General features: G+C 45.9%; 1 protein-coding gene across 7 annotated transcripts in view; it reads right to left on the bottom strand.

The window, feature by feature from the left end:
• The window catches only part of MYO7A (myosin VIIA), a 115,227-nt gene that overhangs the window by 33,512 nt on the left and 53,909 nt on the right, over window positions 1-27,806 (bottom strand). For all 7 annotated transcript variants that reach the window (XM_057552813.1, XM_057552811.1, XM_057552812.1 and 4 more), the window contains 7 exons: window positions 27,545-27,721; window positions 27,047-27,136; window positions 25,544-25,671; window positions 23,219-23,345; window positions 21,909-22,028; window positions 21,211-21,384; window positions 20,090-20,317 (listed from right to left, as the gene is read on the bottom strand). In XM_057552813.1, the coding sequence (XP_057408796.1) occupies window positions 20,090-20,317; window positions 21,211-21,384; window positions 21,909-22,028; window positions 23,219-23,345; window positions 25,544-25,671; window positions 27,047-27,136; window positions 27,545-27,721 (1,044 nt within the window). The remainder of the gene's footprint in view (window positions 1-20,089; window positions 20,318-21,210; window positions 21,385-21,908; window positions 22,029-23,218; window positions 23,346-25,543; window positions 25,672-27,046; window positions 27,137-27,544; window positions 27,722-27,806) is intronic.

The following is a 27,806-nucleotide window of genomic DNA, read 5'->3' as shown; positions in this document are numbered from 1 at the left end:
ACAGTCATAAATAAATAAATAAATAAATAAAAGAACGTGAATTTCTTTAAAAAAAAAAAAAAAAAAAAAAAGAATACATCTACAAATGGAACAATTCTCACAGAGCACCAGCTGAACACTAGCAGAGGACCTTGGATACCTAAAAGGACAAGAAAGATCTCCGTGTAACCAGGTAGGATGAAAGAAAGAAAAAGGGAAAAAGAAAAGGAGAGGAAGCGGGATGGGAATGGCACCCCTGGGTTGGGGGGAACTGAAGGAGAGGAGAGGGTCCCACATCCGGGGAAGCCCCCTCATAGACAGGGACATGAACTGGGACAGAAGGGAATTCATGGGCTATTGGAAGAGAGTGCCAACAGCCAAGCAGGACAGAGTGAGACCTACACAGATGGTCTGTACCTCAGCCCTGCGCGCCCCAGCCTGAGACAGGTGTCCACTAGTGTGCACAGAGGCTGAGTGCTGGAACATGGGGTTTGGAGAGCAGACCCAGGAGAGGGCTGCTGTTGGCTGTGAGGAGACAGCCTGAGGGGGTGGAAGTCCGCAACCGGGAATGCTTGTGGAGGAAACTTGGACTGCCACAGAAGCAAAGAGCCATAGTTAAGTGATGCGTAAGGGGCGGAGCTGCCATTGCAGCCTCTCTCCCCATGTGCCAGCCCCTGCCTCCCTGGGCACTAAGAAGGGTCCCCGCTGGGGCCAGCTCTCCTGTGCCCGTGACTGCTGGCTCCCCCACGCGCCCATTGCCACTGGGGCAGACTCATGTGCTCCAGGGCAGCCTCGGGAGCAGACCCCTGTGGGTGGCCCACACGCAGAGGTGGGGCTGAAACCACAGTGGAGCCCCAGGGGACATGCAACTAAGAAAGAAAAGCTGAAATCTCTCTGCACAGCTGCGCAAACCATGAATTGACACCCCCGTGACTGGCCTTGTAAAGTCAGCGCCTACAGAACATCTGAATGGACAATGAGTGCTCCTGCAGCCAAGGCAGGTCTAGCTTTAGCAGCTGTAGACTTTGTGGGCACATACACATGGGGGTTGGGCCAGCCTAGAGTTGGAGCTGCCCCCATAGCATCCACAGTGGGTCCAGATCCATGATTACTGCAATCCTAGGACCTGACTTCAGTAGATCTATGCTGGTGGCCTGGTGAAAACAACATATGAGAGACACCAGGGCCGATTGCTGGCATACCCACATTTAAGGTGGGGCTGAGAGCAGTGCCAATGACAGTGTAATCTGAGAGCTCGCAAAACAGGTGAAAGGTGACACAACAGAGCATACCCACAGATGAACAGCTCCAGAAGAGGAATACTCAGTGGCTTCTTTCCCAGTGGGAGTGACCCAATCCTGCCTACGTCACAGTGCAGATCAGAAACACAGCTAAGAAGCAGATCTGGGGGCCTCTACTCCAACAACTAGGGAGCAGAGCCCATCTCTGATAGGGCAGTGACAACCACAGAGCAAAGGGGACGCTCTACTCAATATCCAGTACAGGCTATGGTCACCACAACATCAGTCATACCTCCTATAAAGGGGCTAATGGCCAGAATACATTGAGGAAAGAAGTGGCAGATATCTATACTAAAAACAACCCTCGCACCAAAAAACATTAAACCCACGCAGGCAACACATGGACGTTCCCACATAAAATAGCCCTCCAAGACAGTCTGAGAGTCTGGCATTGGGCAGAAGAACCCCAAGAGCATTTAGCCCCGAAGGCCAGCAGGGCTTGAGGGCAGGTGCTCCACAGGGCTGGGGGAAATGGAGACTCCACTCTTGGAGGGTGCACACAAGGTCTCACGTGCACTGGGACCCAGCACAAAGCAGTACCTGATAGAAACCTGGATTATATCTACCTAGGGGTCTTAGAGGGTCTCCTGGGGATGCGAAGGTCAACTATCACTCACTGTGAAGGCTAGGACACTGAAGGCCCAAGGAATACTGATCACAGTGAGATCTTCCAGAGGTGCGCATTTCAGCACCAAGACCCGGCTTGAGAGCTGGAAAGTCTCAGTCCAAACAACCCCCAAGATAAGGACACAGCCCCACCCATCAGAAGACAGGCTGCCTCAAGTCATACTGAGCTCACAGCCACCTCAAAACACACCCCTTGGGCTTCTCTGGTGGCGCAGTGGTTGAGAATCTGCCTGCCAATGCAGGGGACACCGGTTCGAGCCCTGGTCCGGGAAGATCCCACATGCCGCGGAGCAACTGGGCCCGTGAGCCACAATTACTGAGCCTGCGCGTCTGGAGCCTGTGCCCCGCGTCAAGAGAGGCCCACGCACCGCAATGAGGAGTGGCCCCCGCTTGCCGCAACTAGAGAAAGCCCTCGCACAGAAACAAGGACCCAGCACAGCCAAAAATAAATAAATAAATAAATAAAATTAAAAAAAAAAAAAAAAAAAAAAAAAAAAACACACCCCTTGACACGGCCCTGCTCATCAGAGGGACAAGATACAGCTCCACCCACAAGAGGGCAGGCACAAATCCCTCCCACCAGGAAGCCTACCCAAGTCGCTGGACCAACCTCACCCACCAGGGAGCAGACACCAGAAACAAGAGGAACTATGATCCTGCAGCCTGTGGAAAGGAGACCCCAAACACAGAAAGTCAGACAAAATTAGTTGACAGAGAAATATGTTGCAAATGAAGGAACAAGATAAAAACCACAAGAACAACTAAATGACGAGAAGATAGGCAATCTACCTGAAAAAGAATTCAGAGTAATGATAGTAAAGATGATCCAAAATCTCAAAAAAAGAGTGGAGGCACAAATCGAGAAGATACAAGAAATGTTTAACAAGGAGCTACGGACTTCGCTGGTGGTGCAGCAGTTAAGAATCTGCCTGCCAATGCAGGGGACACAGATTCAATCCCTGGTCTGGGAAGAGCCTGAATGTCGTGGAGCAACTAAGCCCATGCGCCACAACTACTAAGCCTACACTCTAGAGCCTGCAAGGTGCAACTACTGAGCCTGCATGCCACAACTACTGAAGTCCGTGAGCCTAGAGCCTGTGCTCCGCAATAAGAGAAGCCACCGCAATGAGAGAAGCCACTGCAATGAGAAGCCTGCGTGCTGCAATGAAGAGTAGCCCCGGATCACTGCAACGAAGAGTAGCCCTGGCTCGCCGCAACTAGAGAAAGCCTGTGAGCAGCAACAGAGACCCAACGCAGCCATAAATAAATAAATTAATTAATAGATAGATAGATAAATAAATTTATTTATTTATTTATTTAAAAAACCCAAGGAGCTAGAAGATTTAAAGAACAGAGATGAACAATACAATACCTGAAATGAAAAATATTCTAGAAGGAATCAACAGCAGAATAAATGAGGCAGAAGAAAGGATATGAGAGCTGGAAGACAGAGTGGTGGAAATCACTGCCACAGAACATAATAAAGAAAAAAGAACGAAAAGAAATGAGGACAGTCTCAGAAACCTCTGGGACAATATTAAACACATGAACATTCACATTATAGGGGTCCCAGAAGGAGACGAGAAAGAGAAAGGGCCTGAGAAAATATTTGAAGATGTTATAGCTGAAAACTTGCCTAACATGAGAAAGGAAAAACTCACTGAAGTCCAGGAAGCACAGAGAATCCCATGCAGGATAAACCCAAGGAGGAACATGCTGAGACACATGTTAATCAAAACAAGAATTAAAGACAAAGAAAAATATTAAAAACAACAAGGGAAAAACAACAAACAACATACCAGGGAATCCCCATAAGGTTATCAGCTGAATTTTCAGCAGAAACTCTGTAGGCCAGAAGGGAGTAGCACGACATATTTAAAGTGATGAAAGGGAAGAACCTACAACCAAGAATACTCTACCCTGGGACTTCCCTGCTGGTGCAGTGGTTAAGAATCCGCCTACCAATGCAGGGGACACAGGTTCGAACCCTGATCTGGGAAGATTTCACATGCCTCAGAGCAACTAAGCCCGTGAGCCACAAGTACTGAGCCTGTACTCTAGAGCCTGCGTGCCACAACTACTGAGCCTGTGTGCCACACCTACTGAAGCCCATGCGCCTAGAGCCCATGCTCCACAACAAGAGAAGCCACCGCAATGAGAAGCCTGCGCACTGCAATGAAGAGTAGCCCCCGCTCACTGCAACTAGAGAAAGCCCACGCGCAGAAACGAAGACCCAACGCAACCAAAAATAAATAAATAAAATAAATAAATTTATATATATAAAAAAAAGAATACTCTACCCAGCAGAGCTCTCATTCAGATTCAACAGAGAACTCAAAAGCTTTACAGACAAGTAAAAGCTAAGAGAATTCAGCACCACCAAACCAGCTTTACAACAAATGTTAAAGGAACTTCTCTAGGTGGGAAAGAGACCAGCAACTTAAAACAACCTTGTACATATATACACTGCTAAATCAAAACCTCATGGGAAATGCAAACCCAAAACTACAGTAGATACACATACACAAAAGAAAAAGCAACCCAAACACAACACTAAAGATGGTGATCAAACCACAACAGAAGAGAACAAAAGAGGAAGGGAAGAAAAAACACCTACAAACCCAAAACAATTAAGAAAATGGCACTAGGAACATACATATTGATGATTACTTTAAATATAAATGGATTAAATGCTCCAACCAAAAGACATAGATGGGCTGAATGGATACAAAAACAAGATCTGTATATATGCTGTCTACAAGAGACCCACTTCAGATCTAGGGACACATACAGACTGAAAGTGAGGGGATGGAAAAAGGTATTCCATGCAAATGAAAATCAAAAGAAAACTGGAAGAGCAATACCTATATCAGACAAAATAGACTTTAAAATAAAGACTGGTACAAGAAACAAGGACGAACACTACATAATGATCAAGGGAGCAATCCAAGAAGAAGATATAACAATTGTAAATATATATGCACCCTACACAGGAGCACCTCAATATATAAGGCAAATGCTAACAGCCATAAAAGGAGAAATCAACAGTAACACAATAAGAGTGGGGGACTTTAACACCCCACTTACACCAACAGACAGATCATCCAGACAGAAAATTAATAAGGAAACATAAGCCTTAAATGACACATTAGACCAGATAGACTTAATTGGTATCTATAGGACATTCCATTGAAAGCAGCAGAATACACATTCATCTCAAGTGCACATGGAACATTCTCCAGGATAGATCACATCTTGTACCACAAATCAAACCTCACTAAATTTAAGAAAATTGAAATCATCTCAAGCATCTTTTCCAATCACAATGCTACGAGATTAGAAATCAATTACAAGAAAAAAAAACACTGTAAGAAACAAAGACACATGGAGACTAAATAATATGTTACTAAACAACCAATAGATCACTGAAGAAATCAAGAGGAAATTAAAGAATACTTAGGGACTTCTCTGGTGGTCCAGTGCTTAAGATTCCATGCTTCTACCGCAGGGGGTGTGAGTTCAATCCCTGGTCAGGGAACTAAGATCCCACATGCCACGTGGCACAGCCAAAAAGATAAAATAAAAATACCTAGAGACAAATGACAACAAAACCACAACAATCCAAAACCTATGGGATGCAGCAAAAACTGTTCTAAGATTGTATAGCAATACAATTTTACCTCAGGAAACAAGAAAAATCTCAAGTAAACAATCTAACCTTATACCTAAAGCAACTAGAGAAGGAACAAACAAAACCTAAAGTTAGTAGAAGGAAAGAAATCATAAAGGTCAGAGCAGAAATAAATGAAATAGAGATGACGAAAACAATAGAAAAGATCAATGAAACAAGAAGCTGGTTCTAAGAAAAGATAAACAAAATTGATAAACCTTTAGCCAAACTCATCAAGAAAAAAATGGAGAAGGCTCAAATCAATAAAATTAGAAATGGGGAGGAGGCAAGATGGCAGAAGAGTAAGACGCGGAGATCACCTTCCTTCCCAAAGATACATTAGAAATACATCTACACGTGGAACTGCTCCTACAGAACACCCACTGAACGCTGGCAGAAGACGTCAGACCTCCCAAAAGGCAAGAAACTCCCCACGTACTTGGATAGGGCAAAAGAAAAAAAAAAATAACAGAGACAAAAGAATAGGGACGGGACCTGCACCAGTGGGAGGAAGCCGTGAAAGAGGAAAGGTTTCCACACACTAGGAAGCCCCTTCGCAGGCGGAGACTGTGGGTGGCAGAGGGGGGAAGCTTCAGAGCCACGGAGGAGAGCGCAACCACAAGGGTGAGGAGGGCAAAGCGGAGAGATTCCCGCACAGAGGCTCGGCGCCGAGCAGCACTCACCAGCCCGAGAGGCTTGTCTGCTCAGCCCCCGGGGCGGGCGGGGGCTGGGAGCTGAGGCTCGGGCTTCGGTCGGATCGCAGGGAGAGGACTGGGGTTGGCTGAGTGAACACAGCCTGAAGGGGTTAGCACACCACAGCTAGCCGGGAGGGAATCCGGGAAAAAGTCTGCAGCTGCCGAAGAGGCAAGAGACTTTTTCTTGCCTCTTTGTTTCACGGAGCGCAAGGAGAGGGGATTCAGAGCGCCGCCTAAACGAACTCCAGAGACGGGCGCGAGCCGCGACTATCAGCGCGAACCCCAGAGACGGGCATGAGACGCTAAGGCTGCTGCTGCCACCACCAAAAAGCCTGTGTGCAAGCACAGGTCACTCTCCACACCACCCCTCCCGGGAGCCGGTGCAGCCCGCCATGGCCAGGCTCTGGAGATCCAGGGACAACTTCCCCGGGAGAATGCACGGCGCGCCTCGGGCTGGTGCAACGTCATGCTGGCCTCTGCCGCCGCAGGCTCGCCCCGCATCCGTATCCTTCCCTCCCCCCGGCCTGAGTGAGCCAGAGCCCCCGAAGCAGCTGCTCCTTTAACCCCGTCCTGTCTGGGTGGGGAACAAACGCCCTCAGGTGACCTACACGCAGAGGCGGGTCCAAATCCAAAGCTGAACCCCGGGAGCTGTGCGAACAGGGAAGAGAAGGGGAAATCTCTCCCAGCAGCCTCAGAAGCAGCGGGTTAAAACTCCACAAACAACTTGATGTGCCTGCATCTGTTGAATACCTGAATAGACAACGAACCATCCCAAATTCAGGAGGTGGACTTTGGGAGCAGGATATATTAATTTTTCCCCTTTTCCTTTTTCTGTGAGTGTATATGTGTATGCTTCTGGGTGAGATTTTGTCTGTATAGCTTTGCTTTATAATAGCTTTATTATATTGTATTTTATTTTATCCTCTTTCTTTCTTTCTTTCTTTCTTTCTATATTTTCTCCCTTTTACTCTGAGCCGTGTGGATGAAAGGCTCTTGGTGCTCCAGCTAGTCATCAGGGCTGTGCCTCTGAGGTGGGAGAGCCAACTTCAGGACACTGGTCCACAAGAGACCTCCCAACTCCACGTAATACTAAACGGTGAAAATCTCTCAGAGGTCTCCATCTCAACATCAAAACCCAGCTTCACTCAACGACCAACAAGCTACAGTGCTGGACACCCTATGCCAAACAACTAGCAAGACAGGAACACAGCCCCATCCATTAGCAGACAGGCTGCCTAAAATCATAATAAGGCCACAGACACCCCAAAACACACGACCAGATGTGGACCTGCCCACCAGAAAGACAAGACCCAGCCTCATCCACCAGAACACAGGCACTAGTCCCCTCCACCAGGAAGCCTACACAACCCACTGAACCAACCTTAGCCACTGGGGGGACAGATACCAAAAAAAAACAGGAACTACGAACCTGCAGCCTGTGAAAAGGAGACCCCAAACACAGTAAGATAAGCAAAATGAGAAGACAGAAAAACACACAGCAGATGAAGGAGCAGGGTCAAAACACACCAGACCTAACAAATGAAGAGGAAATAGGTAGTCTACCTGAAAAAGAATTCAGAATAATGATAGTAAGGATGATCCAAAATCTTGGAAATAGAATAGACAAAATGCAAGAAACATTTAACAAGGACCTAGAAGAACTAAAGAGGAAACAAGCAACAATGAAAAACACAATAAATGAAATTAAAAATACGCTAGACGGGATCAATAGCAGAATAACTGAGGCAGAAGAACCGAAAAGTGACCTGGAAGATAAAATGGTGGAAATAACTACTGCAGAGCAGAATAAAGAAAAAAGAATGAAAAGAACTGAGGACAGTCTCAGAGACCTCTGGGACAACATTAAACGCACCAACAATTATAGGGGTCCCAGGAGAAGAAGAGAAAAAGAAAAGGACTGAGAAAATATTTGAAGAGATTATAGTTGAAAACTTCCCTAATATGGGAAAGGAAATAGTTAATCAAGTCCTGGAAGCACAGAGAGTCCCATACAGGATAAATCCAAGGAGAAACACGCCAAGACACATATTAATCAAACTATCAAAAATTAAATATAAAGAAAACATATTAAAAGCAGCAAGGGAAAAACAACAAATAACACACAAGGGAATCCCCATAAGGTTAACAGCTGACCTTTCAGCAGAAACTCTGCAAGCCAGAAGGGAGTGGCAGGATATACTTAAAGTGATGAAGGAGAAAAACCTACAACCAAGATTACTCTACCCAGCAAGGATCTCATTCAGATTTGATGGAGAAATTAAAACCTTTACAGACAAGCAAAAGCTGAGAGAGTTCAGCACCACCAAACCAGCTTTACAACAAATGCTAAAGGAACTTCTCTAGGCAAGAAACACAAGAGAAGGAAAACACCTACAATAACAAACCCAAAACATTTAAGAAAATGGGAATAGGAACATACATATCGATAATTACCTTAAATGTAAATGGATTAAATGCTCCCACCAAAAGACACAGACTGGCTGAATGGATACAAAAACAAGACCCATATATATGCTGTCTACAAGACACCCACTTCAGACCTAGAGACACATACTGACTGGAAGTGAGGGGATGGGAAAAGATACTCCATGCAAATGGAAATCAAAAGAAAGCTGGAGTGGCAATGCTCATATCAGACAAAATAGACTTTAAAATAAAGACTATTACAAGAGACAAGGAAGGACACTACATAATGATCAAGGGATCGATCCAAGAGGAAGGTATAACAATTGTAAATATTTATGCACCCAACATAGGAGCACCTCAGTACATAAGGCAAATACTAACAGCCATAAAAGGGGAAATCGACAGTAACACAATCATAGTAGGGGACTTTAACACCCCACTTTCACCAATGGACAGATCACCCAAAATGAAAATAAATAAGGAAACACAAGCTTTAAATGATACATTAAACAAGATGGACTTAATTGATATTTATAGGACATTCCACCCAAAAACAACAGAATACACATTTTTCTCAAGTGCTCATGGAACATTCTCCAGGATAGATCATATCTTGGGTCACAAATCAAGCCTTGGTAAATTTAAGAAAATTGAAATCGTATCAAGTATCTTTTCCGACCACAACGCTATGAGACTAGATATCAATTACAGGAAAAAAATCTATAAAAAATACAAACACATGGAGGCTACACAATACACTACTTAATAACGAAGTGATCACTGAGGAAATCAAAGGGGAAATCAAAAAATACCTAGAAACAAATGACAATGGAGACACGACGACCCAAAACCTATGGGATGCAGCAAAAGCAGTGCTAAGAGGGAAGTTTATAGCAATACAAGCCTACCTCAAGAAACAGGAAACATCTCGAATAAACAACCTAACCTTGCACCTAAAGCAATTAGAGAAAGAAGAACAAAAAATCCCCAAAGCTAGCAGAAGGAAAGAAATCATAAAGATCAGATCAGAAATAAATGAAAAAGAAATGAAGGAGACAATAACGAAGATCAATAAAACTAAAAGCTGGTTCTTTGAGAAGATAAACAAAATTGATAAACCATTAGCCAGACTCATCAAGAGAAAAAGGGAGAAGACTCAAATCAATAGAATTAGAAATGAAAAAGGAGAAGTAACCACTGACACTGCAGAAATACAAACGATCATGAGAGATTACTACAAGCAACTCTATGCCAATAAAATGGACAACCTGGAAGAAATGGACAGATTCTTAGAAATGCACAACCTGCCGAGACTGAACCAGGAAGAAATAGAAAATATGAACCGACCAATCACAAGCACTGAAATTGAGACTGTGATTAAAAATCTTCCAACAAACAAAAGCCCAGGACCAGATGGCTTCACAGGCGAATTCTATAAAACATTTAGAGAGGAGCTAACACCTATCCTTCTCAAACTCTTCCAAAATATAGCACAGGGAGGAACACTCCCAAACTCATGCTACGAGGCCACCATCACCCTGATACCAAAACCAGACAAAGATGTCACAAAGAAAGAAAACTACAGGCCAATATCACTGATAAACATAGATGCAAAAATCCTCAACAAAATACTAGCAAACAGAATCCAACAGCACATTAAAAGGATCATACACCATGATCAAGTGGGGTTTATCCCAGGAATGCAAGGATTCTTCAATATACGCAAATCAATCAATGTGATACATCATATTAACAAATTGAAGGAGAAAAACCATATGATCATCTCAATACATGCAGAGAAAACTTTTGACAAAATTCAACACCCATTTATGATAAAAGCCCTGCAGAAAGTAGGCATAGAGGGAACTTTCCTCAACACAATAAAGGCCATATATGACAAACCCACAGCCAACATTGTCCTCAATGGTGAAAAACTGAAACCATTTCCACTAAGATCAGGAACAAGACAAGGTTGCCCACTCTCACCACTGTTATTCAACATAGTTTTGGAAGTTTTAGCCACAGCAATCAGAGAAGACAAAGAAATAAAAGGAATCCAAATCGGAAAAGAAGAAGTAAAGCTGTCACTGTTTGCAGGTGACATGATACTATACATAGAGAATCCTAAAGATGCTACCAGAAAACTCCTAGAGCTAATCAATGAATTTGGTAAAGTAGCAGGATACAAAATTAATGCACAGAAATCTCTTGCATTTCTATACACTAATGATGAAAAATCTGGAAGTGAAATTAAGAAAACAATCCCATCTACCACTGCAACAAAAAGAATAAAATATCTAGGAATAAACCTACCTAAGGAGACAAAAGACCTGTATGCAGAAAATTATGTCACTGATGAACGAAATTAAAGATGATACAAATACATGGAGAGATGTACCATGTTCTTGGATTGGAAGAATCAATATTGTGAAAATGACTCTACTACCCAAAGCAATCTACAGATTCAATGCAACCCTATCAAACTACCACTGGCATTTTTCACAGAACTAGAACCAAAAATTTCACAATTTGTATGGAAACACAAAAGACCCCGAAGAGCCAAAGCAATCTTGAGAACGAAAAATGGAGCTGGAGGAATCAGGCTCCCTGACTTCAGACTACACAACAAAGCTACAGTAATCAAGACAGTTTGGTACTGGCACAAAAACAGAAACATAGATCAATGGAACAGGAGAGAAAGCCCAGAGATAAACCCATGCACATATGGTCACCTTATCTTTGATAAAGGAGGCAAGCATATACAGTGGAGAAAAGACAGCCTCTTCAATAAGTGGTGCTGGGAAAATTGGACAGGTACATGTAAAAGTATGAAATTAGAACACTCCCTGACACCATACACAAAAATAAACTCAAAATAGATTAAAGACCTAAGTGTAAGGCCAGACACTATCAAACTCTTAGAGGAAAACATAGGCAGAACACTCTATGACATAAATCACAGCAAGATCCTTTTTGACCCAGCTCCTAGAGAAATGGAAATAAAAACAAAAATAAACAAGTGGGACCTAATGAAACTTAAAAGCTTTTGCACAGCAAAGGAAACCATATACAAGACCAAAAGACAACCCTCAGAATGGGAGAAAATATTTGCAAATGACGCAACTGACAAAGGATTAATCTCCAAGATTTACAAGCAGTTCATGCAGCTCAATAACAAAAAAACAAACAACCCAATCCAAAAATGGGCAGAAGGCCTAAATAGACATTTCTCCAAAGAAGATATACAGATTGCCAACAGACACATGAAAGAATGCTCAACATCATTAATCATTAGAGAAATGCAAATCAAAACTACAATGAGATATCATCTCACACCGGTCAGAATGGCCATCATCAAAAAATCTAGAAACAATAAATGCTGGAGAGGGTGTGGAGGAAAGGGAACACTCTTGCACTGTTGGTGGGAATGTAAATTGATACAGCCACTATGGAGAACAGTATGGAGGTTCCTTCAAAAACTACAAATAGAACTACCATACGACCCAGCAATCCCACTACTGGGCATATACCCTGAGAAAACCATAATTCAAAAAGAGTCATGTACCACAATGTTCATTGCAGCTCTATTTACAATAGCCAGGACGTGGAAGCAACCTAAGTGTCCATCATCGGATGAATGGATAAAGAAGATGTGGCACATATATACAATGGAATATTACTCAGCCATAAAAAGAAATGAAATGGAGGTATTTGTAGTGAGGTGGATGGAGTTAGAGTCTGTCATACAGAGTGAAGTAAGTCAGAAAGAGAAAAACAAATACAGTATGCTAACACATATATATGGAATCTAAGGGAAAATAAAGGTCATGAAGAACCTAGTGGCAAGACGGGAATAAAGACACAGACCTACTAGAGAATGGACTTGAGGATATGGGGAGGGGGAGGGGTAAGATGTGACAGGGTGAGAGAGTGGCATAGACATATATACACTACCAAATGTAAAATAGATAGCTAGTGGGAAGCAGCCGCATAGCACAGGGAGATCAGCTCGGTGCTTTGTGACCACCTAGAGGGGTGGGATAGGGAGGGTGGGAGGGAGGGAGATGCAAGAGGGAAGAGATATGGGAACATATGTATATGTATAACTGATTCACTTTGTTATAAAGCAGAAACTAACACACCATTGTAAAGCAATTATACTCCAATAAAGTTGTTTAAAAAAAATCAGAAATGAAAAAGGAAAAGTTACAACTGACACCACAGGAATACAATGCATCATAAGAGACTACTACAAGCAACTGTATGCCAACAAAATGGACAATGTGGAAGAAATGAACAAATTCTTAGAAAGGTACAATCTTGAAAATGGCAGAGTAGAAGGACGTGCGCTCACTCCCTCTTGAGAGAGCACCAGAATCTCAACTAACTGCTGAACAATCATTGACAGGAAGACACTGGAACTCACCAAAAGAGATACCCTACATCCAAAGACAAAGGAGAAGCCACAATGAGACGGTAGGAGGGGTGCAATCACAATAAAATCAAATCCCATAACTGCTGGGTGGGTGACTCACAAACTGGAGAACACTTATACCACAGAAGTCCACCCACTGGAGTGAAGGTTCTGAGCCCCATGTCAGGCTTCCCAACCTGGGGGTCCAGCAACGGGAGGAGGAATTCCCAGAGAATGAGACTTTCAAGGCTAGTGGGATTTGATTGCAGGACTTCGACAGGACTGGGGGAAACAGAGACTCCACTCTTGGAAGGCACACACAAAGTAGTGTGTGCATCGGGACCCAGGGGAAGGAGCAGTGACCCCATGGGAGACTGAATCAGCCCTACCTGCTAGTGTTGGAGGGTCTCCTGCAGAGGTAGGGGGTGGCTGTGTCTCACCATGAGGACAAGGACACAGGCAGCAGAAGTTCTGGGAAGTACTCCTTGGCTTGAGCCCTCCCAGAATCTGACATTAGCCCCATCAAAGAGCCTGGGTAGGCTCCAGTGTTGGGTCACCTCAGGTCAAACAACCAACAGGTAGGGAACCCAGCCCCACCCAACAGCAGAGAAGTGGATTAAAGTTTTACTGAGCTCTGCCCACCAGAGCAACACCCAGCTCTACCCACCACCAGTCCCTCCCATCAGGAAACTTGCACAAGCCTCTTAGATAGCCTCATCCACCAGAGGGCAGACAGCAGAAGCAAGAAAAACTACAATCCTGCAGCCTGTGGAACAAAAACCACATTCACAGAAAGTTAGACAAGATGAAAAGGCAGAGGGCTATGTACTAGATGAAAGAACAACATAAAACCCCAGAAAAACAACTAAATGAAGTGGAGATAGGCAACCTTGCAGAAAAAGAATTCAGAATAATGATAGTGAAGATGATCCAGGACTGTGGAAAAAGAATGGAGGCAAAGATCAAGAAGATGCAAGAAATGTTTAACAAAGACCTAGAAGAATTAAAGAACAAACACCTAGAAGAATTAAAGAACAAACAAACAGAGATGAACAATACAATAATTGAAATGAAAAATACACTAGAGGGAATCAATAGCAGAATAACTGAGGCAGAAGAACGGATAAGTGACCTGGAAGACAGAATGGTGGAACTCACTGCCGTGGAACAGAATAAAGAAAAAAGAATGAAAAGAAATGAAGACAGCCTAAGAGACGTCTGTGACAACATTAAACGCAACAACATTCGTATTACAGGGGTCCCAGAAAGAGAAGAGAGAGAGAGAGAAAGGACCTGAGAAAATATTTGAAGAGATTATAGTTGAAAACTTCCCTAACATGGGAAAGGAAATAGCCACCCAAGTCCAGGAAGCACAGAAAGTCCCAGGCAGGATAAACCCAAGGAGAAACACGCCAAGACACATAGTAATCAAGTAGACAAAAATTAAAGACAAAGAAAAATTATTTAAAGCAACAAGGGAAAACGACAAATAACATACATGGAAACTCCCATAAGGTTAACAGCTAATTTCTCAGCAGAAACTCTACAAGCCAGAAGGGAGTGGCATGATATATTTAAAGTGAAGAAAGGGAAGATCCTACAACCAAGATTATTCTACCCGGCAATGATCTCATTCAGATTCGACGGAGAAATCAAAAGCTTTACAGACAAGCAAAAGCTAAGAGAATTCAGCACCACAAAACCAGCTCTACAACAAATGCTGAAGGAACTTCTCTAAGTGGGAAACACAAGAGAAGAAAAGGACCTACAAAAACAAACCCAAGGGCTTCCCTGGTGGCGCAGTGGTTAAGAATCTGCCTGCCAATGCAGGGGACACGGGTTGAAGCCCTGGTTTGGGAAGATCCCACATGCCGCGGAGCGACTAAGTCCGTGAGCCACAACCACTGAGCCTGCGCGTCTGGAGCCTGTGCTCCACAACAAGAGAGGCTGCGACGGTGAGAGGCCCGCGCACCGTGATGAAGAGTGGCCCCTGCTCACCGCAACTAGAGAAAGCCCTCGCACAGAAACGAAGACCCAACACAGCCAAAATATAAATATAAATAAATAAATAAATTTATATTAAAAAAATGTATAAAGCAAAAAAAAGGTGGACAATAAAAAGAGTAATTAACACAAACAACATCATAATGGATGACTTCAACATACCTCTCTTAGATCAAGTAGGGAAAAACAAACAAACAAACAAACAAAAAAAAACCCAAAATAATTAAGAAAATGGTAATAGTAACATACATATTGATAATTACCTTAAACGTGAATGGATTAAATGCTCCAACCAAAAGACACAGGCTTGCTGATTGGATACAAAAACAAGACCCATATATATGCTGTCTACAAGAGACCCACTTCAGACCTAGGGACACATACAGACTGAAAGTGAGGGGATGGAAAAAGATATTCCATGCAAATGGAAATCAAAAGAAATCTGGCCAATCCAAAAATGGGCAGAAGACCTAAATAGACATTTCTCCAAAGAAGACATACAGATGGCCAAGAAGCACATGAAAAGATGCTCAACATCACTAATTATTAGAGAAATGCAAGTCAAAACTACAGTGAGGTATCACCTCACACCACTTAGAATGGGCATCATCAGAAAATCTACAAACAACAAATGCTGGAGAGGGTGTGGAGAAAAGGGAACCCTCTTGCACTGTTGGTGGGAATGTAAATTGATACAGCCACTATGGAGAACAATATGAAGGTTCCTTAAAAAACTAAAAATAGAATTACCATATGATCCAGCAATCCCACTACTGGGCATATACCCAGAGAAAACCGTAATTCAAAAAGACACATGCACCCCTATATTCATTGCAGCACTATTTACTATAGCCAGGTCATGGAAGCAACCTAAATGCCCATCGACAGACAAATGGATAAAGAAGTCGTGGTACATATATACAATGGAATATTACTCAGCCATAAAAAGGAACGAAATTGAGTCATTTGTTGAGACGTGGATGGGTGTAGAGACTGTCATACAGAGTGAAGTAAGTCAGAAACGGAAAAACAAATATCGTATATTAACGCATGTATGTGGAACCTAGAAAGATGGTACAGATGAACCGGTTTGCAGGGCAGAAGTTGAGACACCGATGTAGAGAACAAACGTATGGACACCAAGGGGGGAAAACCGCGGTGGGGTGGGGATGGTGGTGTGCTGAATTGGGCGATTGGGATTGACATATATACACTGATGTGTATAAAATTGATGACTGATAAGAACGTGCAGTACAAACAAACAAACAAAAACCAACTCATACTAAAAAAAAAAAAAAAAGGAATGAAATACTGACACACACTACAGCATGGCTGAACCTTGAAAGCATGGTCTCACTGAAAGAAGCCAGACACAATAGGCCACATATTGAATAATTCCATTTCTATGAAATGACCCAAAGAGGTAAATACATGGAGACAGAAAGCAGAGCAGTGGTGACCAGGGGCTGGGGTGACAGGAATGAGGAATGACTGCTTATGGGGGGGTGGGACTATCTCTTGTGTTGATGAAAATGTTCTAAAATTGGTTCTGGTGTTGGTTGCACAAGTCTATGAATATACTAAAAACCATTGAATTGTGTACTTTAAATGGGAGAATTGTGTGATATATTATCTCAATAAAGTGGTTTATAAAAAAAAAAGAAAGCTGGAGTAGCAATACTCATATCAGATAAAATAGACTTTAAAATAAAGAATGTTACAAGAGACAAGGAAGGACACTACATAATGATCAAGGGATCAATCCAAGAAGAAGATATAACAATTATAAATATATATGCACCCAACATAGGAGCACCTCAATACATAAGGCAACTGCTAACAGCTATAAAAGAGGAAATCGAAAGTAACACAATAATAGTGGGGGACTTTAACACCTCACTTAGACCAATGGACAGATCATCCAAAAAGAAAATTAATAAGGAAACACAAGCATTAAATGACACAACAGACCAGATAGATTTAACTGATATTTATGGGACATTCCAACCGAAAACAGCAGATTACACTTTCTTCTCAAGTGCGCACAGAACATTCTCCAGGCTACATCACATCTTGGGTCACAAATCAAGCCACAGTAAATTTAAGAAAATTGAAATCATATCAAGCATCTTTTCTGACCACAATGCTATGAGATTAGAAATCAATTACAGGAAAAAAACGTGAAAAGCACAAACACATGGAGGCTAAACAATACGTTACTAAATAACCAAGAGATCACTGAAGAAATCAAAGAGGAAATCAAAAAATGCTTAGAGACAAATGACAATGAAAACACGATGATCCAAAACCTATGGGATGCAGCAAAAGCAGTTCTAAGCAGGAAGTTTATAGCAATACAAGCCTACCTCAAGAAACAAGAAAAATCTCAAATACACAACCTAACCTTACACTTAAAGGAATTAGAGAAAGAAGAACAAACAAAACCCAAAGTTAGTAGAAGGAAAGAAATGATAAAGATCAGAGCAGAAATAAACGAAACAGAAACAAAGAAAACAATAGCAACAATCAATAAAACTAAAAGCTGGTTCTTTGAGAAGATAAACAAAATTGATAAACCATTAGCCAGACTTATCAAGAAAAAGTGGGAGAGGACTCAAATCAATAAAATTAGAAATGAAAAAGGAGAAGTTACAATAGACACAGCAGAAATACAAAGCATCCTAAGAGACTACTACAAGCAACTCTGTGCCAATAAAATGGACAACCTGGAAGAAATGGACAAATTCTTAGAAAAACACAACCTTCCAAGACTGAACCAGGAAGAAATAGAAAATATAAACAGACCAATTACAAGCACTGAAATTGAAAATGTGATTAAAAATCTTCCAACAAACAAAAGCCCAGGACCAGATGGCTTCACAGGTGAATTCCATCAAACATTTAGAGAAGAGCTAACATCCATCCTTCTCAAACTCTTCCAAAAAATTGCAGGGGAAGAAACACTCCCAAACTCATTCTATGAGGCCACCATCACCCTGATACCAAAACCAAAGATACTACAAAAAAAGAAAATTACAGACCAATATCACTGATGAATATAGTTGCAAAGATCTTCAACAAAATACTAGCAAACAGAATCCAACAACACATTAAAAGGATCATACACCATGATCAAGCGGGATTTATCCCAGGGATGCAAGGATTCTTCAATATACGCAAATAAATCAATGTGATATACCATATTAACAAATTGAAGAATAAAAACCATATGATCATCTCAATAGATGCAGAAAAAGCTTTTGACAAAATTCAACACCTATTTATGATAAAAAATCTCCAGAAAGTGGGCATAGAGGGAACCTACCCCAACATAATAAAGGCCATATATGACAAACCCACAACAAACATCATTCTCAATGGTGAAAAACTGAAAGCATTTCCTCTAAGATCAGGAACAAGACAAGGACATCCACTCTCACCACTATTATTCAACATAGTTTTGGAAGTCCTAATCATGGCAATCAGAGAAGAAAAAGAAATAAAAGGGATACAAATTGGAAAAGAAGTAAAACTGTCACTGTTTGCAGGTGACATGATACTATACATAGAGAATCCTAAAGATGCCACCAGAAAACTACTAGAGCTAATCAATGAATTTGGTAAAGTAGCAGGATACAAAATTAATGCACAGAAATCTCTTGCATTCCTATACACTAACGATGAAAAATCTGAAAGAGAAATTAAGGAAACACTCCCAATTACCACTGTGACAAAAAGAATAAAATACCTAGGAATAAACCTACCTAAGGAGACAAAAGACCTTTACTCTGAAAACTATAAGATGCTGATGAAAGGAATCAAAGATGACAAAAACAGATGGAAAGATATACCATGTTCTTGGATTGGAAGAGTCAAAATTGTCAAAATGACTATACTACTCACTGTAATCTACAGATTCAATGCAATCCCTATCAAAATACCAACGGCATTTTTCACAGAATTAGAACAAAAAATACTTTAAAATTTGTATGGAAAAACAAAAGACCCCAAATAGCCAAAACAATCTTTGGAAAGAAAAACAGAGCTGGAGGAATCAGATTCCCTGACTTCAGACTATAGTACAAAGCTACAGTAATCAAAACAGTATGGTACTGGCACAAAAACAGAAACATAGATCAATGGAACAGGATAGACAGCCCAGAAATAAACCCATGCACCTGTGGTCAATTAATCTATGACAAAGGAGGTAAGACTCCATGATGGAGAAAATACAATCTCTTCAATAAGTAGTGCTGGGAAAACTGGACAGCTACATGTAAAAGAATGAAATTATAAAACTCCTTAACACCACACACAAAAATAAACTCAAAATGGATTAGAGACCTAAATGTACTGGATACTATAAAACTCTTAGAGGAAAACATAGGCAGAACACTCTTTGCTATAAATTGAAGCAAAATCTTTTCCAATCCGTGTCCTAAAGTAATGGAAATAAAAACGTAAATAAACAAATGGGACCTAATTAAATTTAAAAGGCTTGCACAGCAAAGGAAGTCATAAAGAAAATGAAAAGACAACCCACAGAATAGGAGAAAATATTTGCAAATGATGCCATAAAAAAGAATGAAATAATGCCATTTGCAGCAACATGGATGGACCTGAAACTAACACAACATTGTAAATCAAATATACTCCACAAATAAATAAATTAAATAAGTGATCTAAAGAGGTCAAAAAAAAAAAAAAAAGAACAATACAGCAAGTTCTGAAGCATGTACAGTCACTGCAGCAAAGCAGGAACACCTCCTACTTGCAGAATTCAGGCTACTCTTCAAAGCCCTTGCTCCTACAGATCGTGTTAAATCCAGGAGAAGCCTAGATAATGCCCAGCCTCCATCTGGCTAACCTCCACATTCTCGGATGGTGAGTCAAGGGCAGCAACACTCAGCCCAATTCAGCACACAGGCGACTTGACCAAACAAGCTCAGCCAGAAAATTAGCTCTCACTCACCTTCTCACACCTGTACTCCCCAAACTTGACCCCTCGCACCACCTGCTGGTAGATGAGGTTGGTGGCCACATTGTCTTCGGAGGGGTTGTGCCAGGGAGTGAAGACCTCCTTGCGGAAGAAGAGCCTCCACGGGGCGTTGCGCTCCTGGGCGCCCTGCTCCTTGGCATACTGCTCACACTGGGAGATGGCGTCCATGACGTGGTCGCTGCCACTGCCCAGGGAGGACACCTGTCGGCACAGGGCTGGAGGTCACCCAGCAGAAGGGTGAGCAGGCCGGGAAGGACTGCAAGGAGCCACTGACTGTGTCAACTGTTCTCATTCAGATGGAAAACCAAGGCTCAGAGAGAGGAGGGGCTTGCCCAGGTCACCCAGGAGGCAGACCAGCATGGGACCCCTGGATCCTAGCTCCTGGGCTCTGAGCTGGCACAGCCATGTGGGAGTTCCCATTTCCTAGTACAAGCCTTTGGTGAAACTCTGATGAACAAATGGCCACTCAAAACATGGGAGGTAGCTGTTGGTGAGAAAAGTGCGGGCAAACGGCATCACACAACATGTTCCCATCGCTGGACCTGCTGGGGTGAGGGCTGGGGGTCACCTCTGCTGTGGGTGGTGATGCTGGGTGTGGAGGCAAAATCACCCACTCCCAGGACCAGCTCAGCAGAGAAGACTCCAAGCCCAGATGTGCCCCGGGAGGTATACACTCTGGGTGGTCAGTAACAAGTGAAGAGGAACTACCGTAGCAACCTGATAAGGAATCATATGCCCATTTGCAAATGGGAAAACTGAATCTCAGCGAGCCAGTGGCTCTCTCTCTCTGCCATGTTCTTCTTTTGTCACCAGCAGAGGATTGAATCCACCTGTGCACATACAACTGCAGTGAGCCCTGGATTTCAATCACCAGTGTGCTGTTCGGTTTCTCTTTAGGTGCTTAGGACCTCTCCATGATCCTAAGGAGTTGGGGCAGGACCAGGGTTACCACTGGTTTACAGAGGAGGAAACTGAGGCCCTGGAAGGTCAGTAACCGTGCAAGGGCACCTGAGCCAGTAGGTGGCAGCACTGGGGTGGGAGCTGGTGGGTGGCCCTGGGGGCGCCAGGAGGAGGGGCATCAGGGCCGGCCTCACCTTATCAAACAGGGCGATGTAGAGGGAGAACCCGAAGCGGTCATGGAGCGAGGTCTTGTCGGCTAGCGCGTTGCAGAGCTCCTTGGCCGTGGTTGCCGAGTCTGTCAACAGGGTCTTGGTGGTCCCGTCCATGAACGTCACAGGCAACATGATGGGCTTCTTGGACTTGGTGGCCTGAAAGTGATCCAAGGGTTTGTGGGAATCCTTTCACTTCAGAACATCTCACTCCCTCTGAGCTCCTGGCTCCCTGCTCCCTATGGGGTTGGAGCCCTCGGACCTCAGCATCCCACGGTGCACTGCCTGTCCCTGTTCACAGGTGCCCAGGGAGCCCTGCTGAAAGGACCTTCAGGGTCCCTGAGGTGGGCCACTAGGGCTGGGTGGTCGGGGTTTGACATATGCAGGGGCTTCTGCCCTCCTGTCATGTAACCATCACAAGACCCGGTGAAATGAATATCTTTATTGTTATGTTGCAGATGAAGCCATTGAGACACAGAGGAAACCCCCTGCCCAAGTCACTTTGACTATAAAGCCAGCAGACGGGAGTCATCACCACTGTGGGCTTTCCCATTCCAGTAGGCCTGAGATTCCAGAACTTGAGGGTGGGTGTTTGAATGACCACAGAATCCCAAAGTAGGCAATGTTTCTGGGGCACTGGGGTGCACTGGCGACACACACACACAGACGCCTGGGGGCCACACCTGCAGCTCCAGCCAGCTTGGTGGCTGTGTCCGTGTCCCATTGACGAAGGTCCTCCTGAGCCGCTCCTCACAGTATGGGGCATAGCCAGGTGGTCCCCCGTGGATGAAGTTCCGCAGGTACTATGGACAGAGGACCAGCTGAGGGGGCCCCACTCCAGCCTCCCTTGGCCTCCCCACCTGTGAGATAGGCTGGGACCTGGGACCCTCTAACGGAGTGCCTGCACCTGGACAAACGTCTCCTCCAGCAGTAGAATACAAAGAAATCAAAAGGGACTAAAAACTGCACACACGTGCAGTCAGGGCAATTATGAACAATAAGATACAAAAAGGCCACAAACCAACTGCCAGGAGCAAAAGCAGGGAACTGGCCATGCCCCCTGCACACAGCACCACCAAGGGGGTGGGCAGACCACCGAAGCCCCCCCCTAGCCCGACCCACCAATCCGCCACCGCCCTCACCTCATTTAAGGAACCAGCCCGCCCCCGCTCAGGGAGTGAGCAAAGGCACCTGTTTCTTGTTCTCACTCCCTCGTGCTGCAGCATGAGTCCCAGTAAAGTCTTGCCTGAATTTCTTGTCTGACCTCTTATCAACTTCTATCGATTAAAGAGGACCCAGGTCGGTAACACCCGGACCATCAGAGCAGCCTCACGGGGTCTCCTGCCTCTGGTCCCTCCACCCACACTCTGGGCCTGCTCAAGGCCCGTCCGTCCACGTCCCTCCTCTGCTTTCCAGGGCTCCCCACTGTCCTCCAGATCAAGTCCACCTCCCTCACGTTTGGCAGCAGGGCCACCATGATCCGGCCCTGTCTAGTCTCAGCTGCACCTCCTGCCTCACCCCACACGCCATACCCCCCTTCACCCAGCTTAACTGCTCCTCTTCCTCCAGCGCCCACCTCCCTGAGCCCTCCCTCTTCACAGTGCTGACCAGCCGGGTTGATCCGGCTGTCACCTGCTCTGCCTCTGTGTCCCCAGCACCCAGGGCCTGGCACTAAGGAGCAGTCACGAAAGGGCCTGAGATGAACTGAAGTGCTTCAAACCAGCATGTGGAGGGTCTAGGGGGCGCTGTTGTCAAACTCAGCATCCGCATAAATAAAATGGGGCTCAGAGGAGATAGAGTGCAGTGGTGGGTGCCCAGGAGGAGGGGGCCAGGAAGACGGGCCCTGTGGAGGTGGGGAGGCCTGGGAGGAGATGACCCGGGCAGGGCCTCATTGCCAAGCCCCTCTGAGTTTCTTCCCCGTGCTCTGCCCCTCAACCCCAGGGACCGGGCGCAGCTCCCCTTCCCACCCCCGGAGGCCAAAAGCCTCCCCTACCTTAACGAACTTCTCAGAGGGGGCGAAGCAGCCCACACAGAGAGACACGAGGATCCAGCCCCGGGCATAGCTGCTCTTGGAGGGGTTGTGAGTGAGCTGCTTGCTGATCTGGCAGTAGATCTCATCCCTAGGCAGGCGGGGAGGCAAGGAAGGGAGAAGCACTGCCTCAGAGGGAAAGCCCCACCCCTCCCAGCAGCAGGTAGGATGCTTGCTCTCCCACTTGCCAGAGACCACCTGGGAGGAGGCAGGTGAGGCCAGGTGGGGAAGGCTGAGCCCAGGGCTCTGCGGCTACTGGAGAGGGTCTGGCTTTGGAGATAGGCTCATCAGGCGTGAAGCACGCACGTTCCTGACTCCAATCCAGAGTCCACGGCCGGGGCCCCATGATCCAGAAGGTGGTGCATACCCTGCTCCTGGGCACAGTGGTCCCAGTCACTGGTGACCACTTTGATGAGAAGCACAGGCTCCCTCCGTGCCTCATCCCTCACCAAGCTGCACGGCCTGGGCAGGTGAGTTCACCTCTGAGCCCAGCCCACAGACACGGCAGCAGGTACAATTTCTACTAATGGTAACTGGCAGAGCAGAAACAGGAAAGACAGCTGGGGAGTTTCTCTGGGGGATGGAATGAGTAGGGACTCTGACATTCTCTTGATATAGTGCTATAATATTTGAATATTTAAATGGCCATGCTTTACTTTTGTAATCAGATTAAAGCAATGAAGGTAGTTTTTCGTTTTGTTTTCATTTTAAAGGGAAATGATACCACACCTTCCTTACAGGATTTCTGTGAAGAAAAATGAGCCAAGGCTTATACCGCACCTGGCGTGGTGCCCAGCACAGTAAAACCCCCGCAGATGCCAGCCTAGCTGCAGCTGTGAAGATGCTGCATGCCCCCTTCAGGGCCAAGGGCAGGACCCACCAAGATGGAGTGACCACCAGGGGGCACTAACTGCTGCTCCTCCCTCTCTGAAGGGCAGGTATCTAATTCAGTGGCTCCCCAATTTTGAGAGCTCAGGGACCAATGCAACCTCAAAATAAATTCTGGAAGTTGCTAACTTATTATCACGACAATAAGGACATTTAAAACACACCACACACACAGCACCTGCCCACTATCTATATCACAATCATTTTATAAAACAAATGTAATTTTAATATCCTAAAAGTAGGAAGGGCAAAATCTCAGAACAAAGAACAGTGCTTTAAATAAGTCAAATTTAGAAACATCCTTATTTTTCCCATCTTGCCACAGACCAGTGACAACTATCACCCGTAGCTGGGAGCCCCTGACCCCATTCGATTCATGGACAGGGAGACGGAGGCCAAGAGAAGGGAGGGATTAGCCATGGTCCCTCAGGGAGTTGGCACCCCAGCCTTCTAACGGTCCAGGGCTCCTGGCACTCTGTTCTCTAGAAGTACCCCTTTAGGTCTGATGGTGAGATAACTGGGAGGCAAATTCTTGCCCTTAAACATACCTTGGGCTGCCACCTTTTCTTCCTGGAGGCTGGCGGCCCCAGGTGCTACATCTCTGGCGAGCGAGGTAGTCACTGGCCTCGAGGAGCAATGAAAGGGAGGCCAGTGACCCCTGGGCAAACCTCTTCCTCTCTGGACCTCATGTCTCCCATTGGGAAAATGACACTTGACCTCCCCACCCGCCCCATCCTGCTGTCCTCCCAGCCAGCACACACAAGTTCATGGGATCAGCTCTCCTAACCAGCCATCGCGTGCAGATGGAGTTCTCAGAGAAACCCTGTTTTCCCTCCACTGATGCAGCTGAGTTGATTCCGTAATTGCTCCTGGACAGTCATGGATCATCCCAGCTCCTCCCCAACACGCCAAGGACCTGAGCAAAGGCCTCTCCTGGGCCTGGGTGGGGAAGGAGCCACTTGCAGGATCCCAGGCATTCTGACCACAGTAACCCTGACCACGGGCCTGGGCTGGGTACACCGAAGGTGCCGGCAGGGATAGGGTTACAGCAGAAGATGCATGTCAGATAATGCTAACAACAGCTACCGTTTACTGAGTGCCCACTGTGTAGGTCCTGTGTCACACTTTCCATAGTTTTATCTGCCCACAAGCCTACAAGGTAGGTACTTCTATTATTCCATCTTTACAGACGAAGAAATTGAAGCTTACAGAGCTGAAATCACTCTACCAAGGTCACACAACCAGCTAGCAGCAGAGCTAAACCCAGGCCTGCTTAGCTTAATCAGTTGCTAAAGTGACAGAGCTACCACTCAGCCACCAAAAGCCTTTCAGGTCTGGAAGTGCGGGATGTCTCCCCTGACAGCTGCCCCCTCCCTGTGCCCCTGCCCCTCAGGCACTGACCGGAGTGCTGGCCGCAGGATGCCGTTGCCAATGATGAAGTGCAGCTTCTCCAGGTTGGAGGTGGGCCGGTCCTCCAGCATGCTGTTGCCCTGTACCGTGGACTCTCCGTCATGCAGCCTCTTTGTCACCTGGGCCACAGGGAGGGGCAAGGCTTGACCAAGGCTTGGCCAGGGCCCTGCTGTTTGCCTGAGTCTGCCCACTCCCCCGGAGAGCAGAATCCTGGGAGTGGCCAGAGGGCTGGCTCCCCACCACTGTCACACCCCCGCTTGTGCAGAACAGATGCTGGGCGGATGCCTGGCCTGGTGCTACGCGCTTCTGGGGAAAAGTCTCCTCTGCAGCCTCCTTGACATCTACCGCCAGCCCTACCCCAGGGAAGTCCCCTCCGCCAGGCCAGGGGCCTGCTCCTCTGACTCCTGATGGGATCCTTATCTCTCTGAGGTGGGCCACACACCACTCCGACGCCCAGAGTACACCTGGGTTCCAAACACCCGGCCACCATCACCTGTCATTAACGCCCTGGCTCCTGTGTGAATAGCCTTGGGCCTGCGTTTTTATAGATGGGCTTTTCCTCTCTGGTTCCACATGGGCCACAGCGCCAACCCCGCGCTCTGCCCAGAGGCGTGGAGTGGGTGAAAGGGTGAGCGGCGGGAGCGTGCCCTTGCAGGCAGGAGGGGCGTGGGAGGTCCTCATGTCTGCTGAGCACCCACAGCCATCATCTCACGCCATCATCCCAGAAAGCCACTAGCAGGCATTTTCTTCCCTGGGTGCCTTGGATACCAAGCAGCAGAGCTGGGACTCAAATCTGGTACCCCATAGCTACAAGACTGGATTTGAGCCTCAGATGGGGAACAAAATGAGGACAAAGACAAAGCAGGCTGAGGAAGCCCAGGAGGAGCAGCCTGACTCTGCTGTAGAGGGGAAGGCTTCCTGGAGGAGGTGACGCCCCAGGCACAGAAGAGGAAGGAGGAATATTAGGCAGAGGGACCGGTGTGCACAAAAGCAGGGGCATGGAGGAACCAGCCCCTCTGCACCGTGAATGCCTTAGTTTGTGTCTGTCGGCCCTCCCAGCCTGGACAGTCCTGGAGCCATGGGCCAGGACGGTGCTCAGAAAACACAAGGTGACTAAATGAATGACAAACAAACTAATAGTGTTAATGCCCCATGGGCACTCTTATCCCACAGAAAATTTCTCATTGGCTAAAAGGTCCCTGGATCAAAGGCAACAGGTCCGTGCCCTGGCATGTCCTCCCTCTCACCATCTGCCACTCCAGCCCTCCCCAGCTCTCGTGGCCCATCTTCCGGGAAGCCTCCCTGACCGACCCCAGCCTGAGCACAGCGCCCTCTTCCTTGCATCCTGTCTGCCTGATCACATCCAACGCTGTCCTGCCGGCCATCCCGGTCCCCTGAAGACAGGCAGTATCCACTCCACTCCCATCCCTGTTGGTCCCAAGCCCAGTCTTGCCCCAGCCTGGGCCATTGAGGCCGTGCAGGGTCTTTTCTGACCTCCTCTGTCAGTTTGGACTTCTTCTTCAAGGTCAAGTGCACCAGTTTGTGCCTCACGCTGCTCTTCTTCTGCCCCTCAGGGAGCTGGGCCTGCCGGACAAACAGGGGTCAGAGTCAAACGACTGGACCGAAAGTAATGACAAGAGCAGCTGACAATGTGGTTAGAATTGTCTCACCTCCACACTAACGTGTACCACCCCCACCCCATCAGCCAAGTGACAAATGGGAAAACTGAGACTGAAAAGTATAGTAACCCACCCACCGCCTCCCAACAAGTCAACACTGAAGCTGGCTCTGACTGCAAAGCCTGTCTGCCCTGCCACGTGGCCTCAATCGTGGTCAGCACTTCACAGTTTATATTAAGCTCACACTATTCGTTCCCAGGAGTAGACAGAGGAGGGCAGGGGTCAGGGAGGTGAGGCAGAGGCAAATTTTAGGGTGCTCCTTCTCTGGGGATGGCCTGGAAGGGACCTTGGCCAGAGGGCACCTGGGACTCACCTCGCCCTCACCCTGGAGGGCCTGAAGCTCCCTCTTGTATGTCTTCTTGCCCAGAGTCTCATAAATCTTGGTCATCACAGGAATCTTCTCGCTGCCGTCACTCATGGCCGTGTGGTACTTGGGCTCAGGGAGGTCCCCCATGAACCGGAGGATAGTGATCCAGACCGCCAGGGCCGCCTGGGGACAGACCCATGCCAGTTGGAAAGCCTGAGCGCAGGATGTTGCTAAAGCCATCAAAATGACCCAGGGGTCGGGGAGAGGC

This window comes from Balaenoptera acutorostrata, chromosome 9, assembly GCF_949987535.1.
Source record: "Balaenoptera acutorostrata chromosome 9, mBalAcu1.1, whole genome shotgun sequence".
NCBI classification, from domain to species: domain Eukaryota; kingdom Metazoa; phylum Chordata; class Mammalia; order Artiodactyla; family Balaenopteridae; genus Balaenoptera; species Balaenoptera acutorostrata.
The sequence above is the reverse complement of the archived record's forward strand: the minus strand, read 5'-3'. Positions and strand labels throughout refer to the sequence as shown.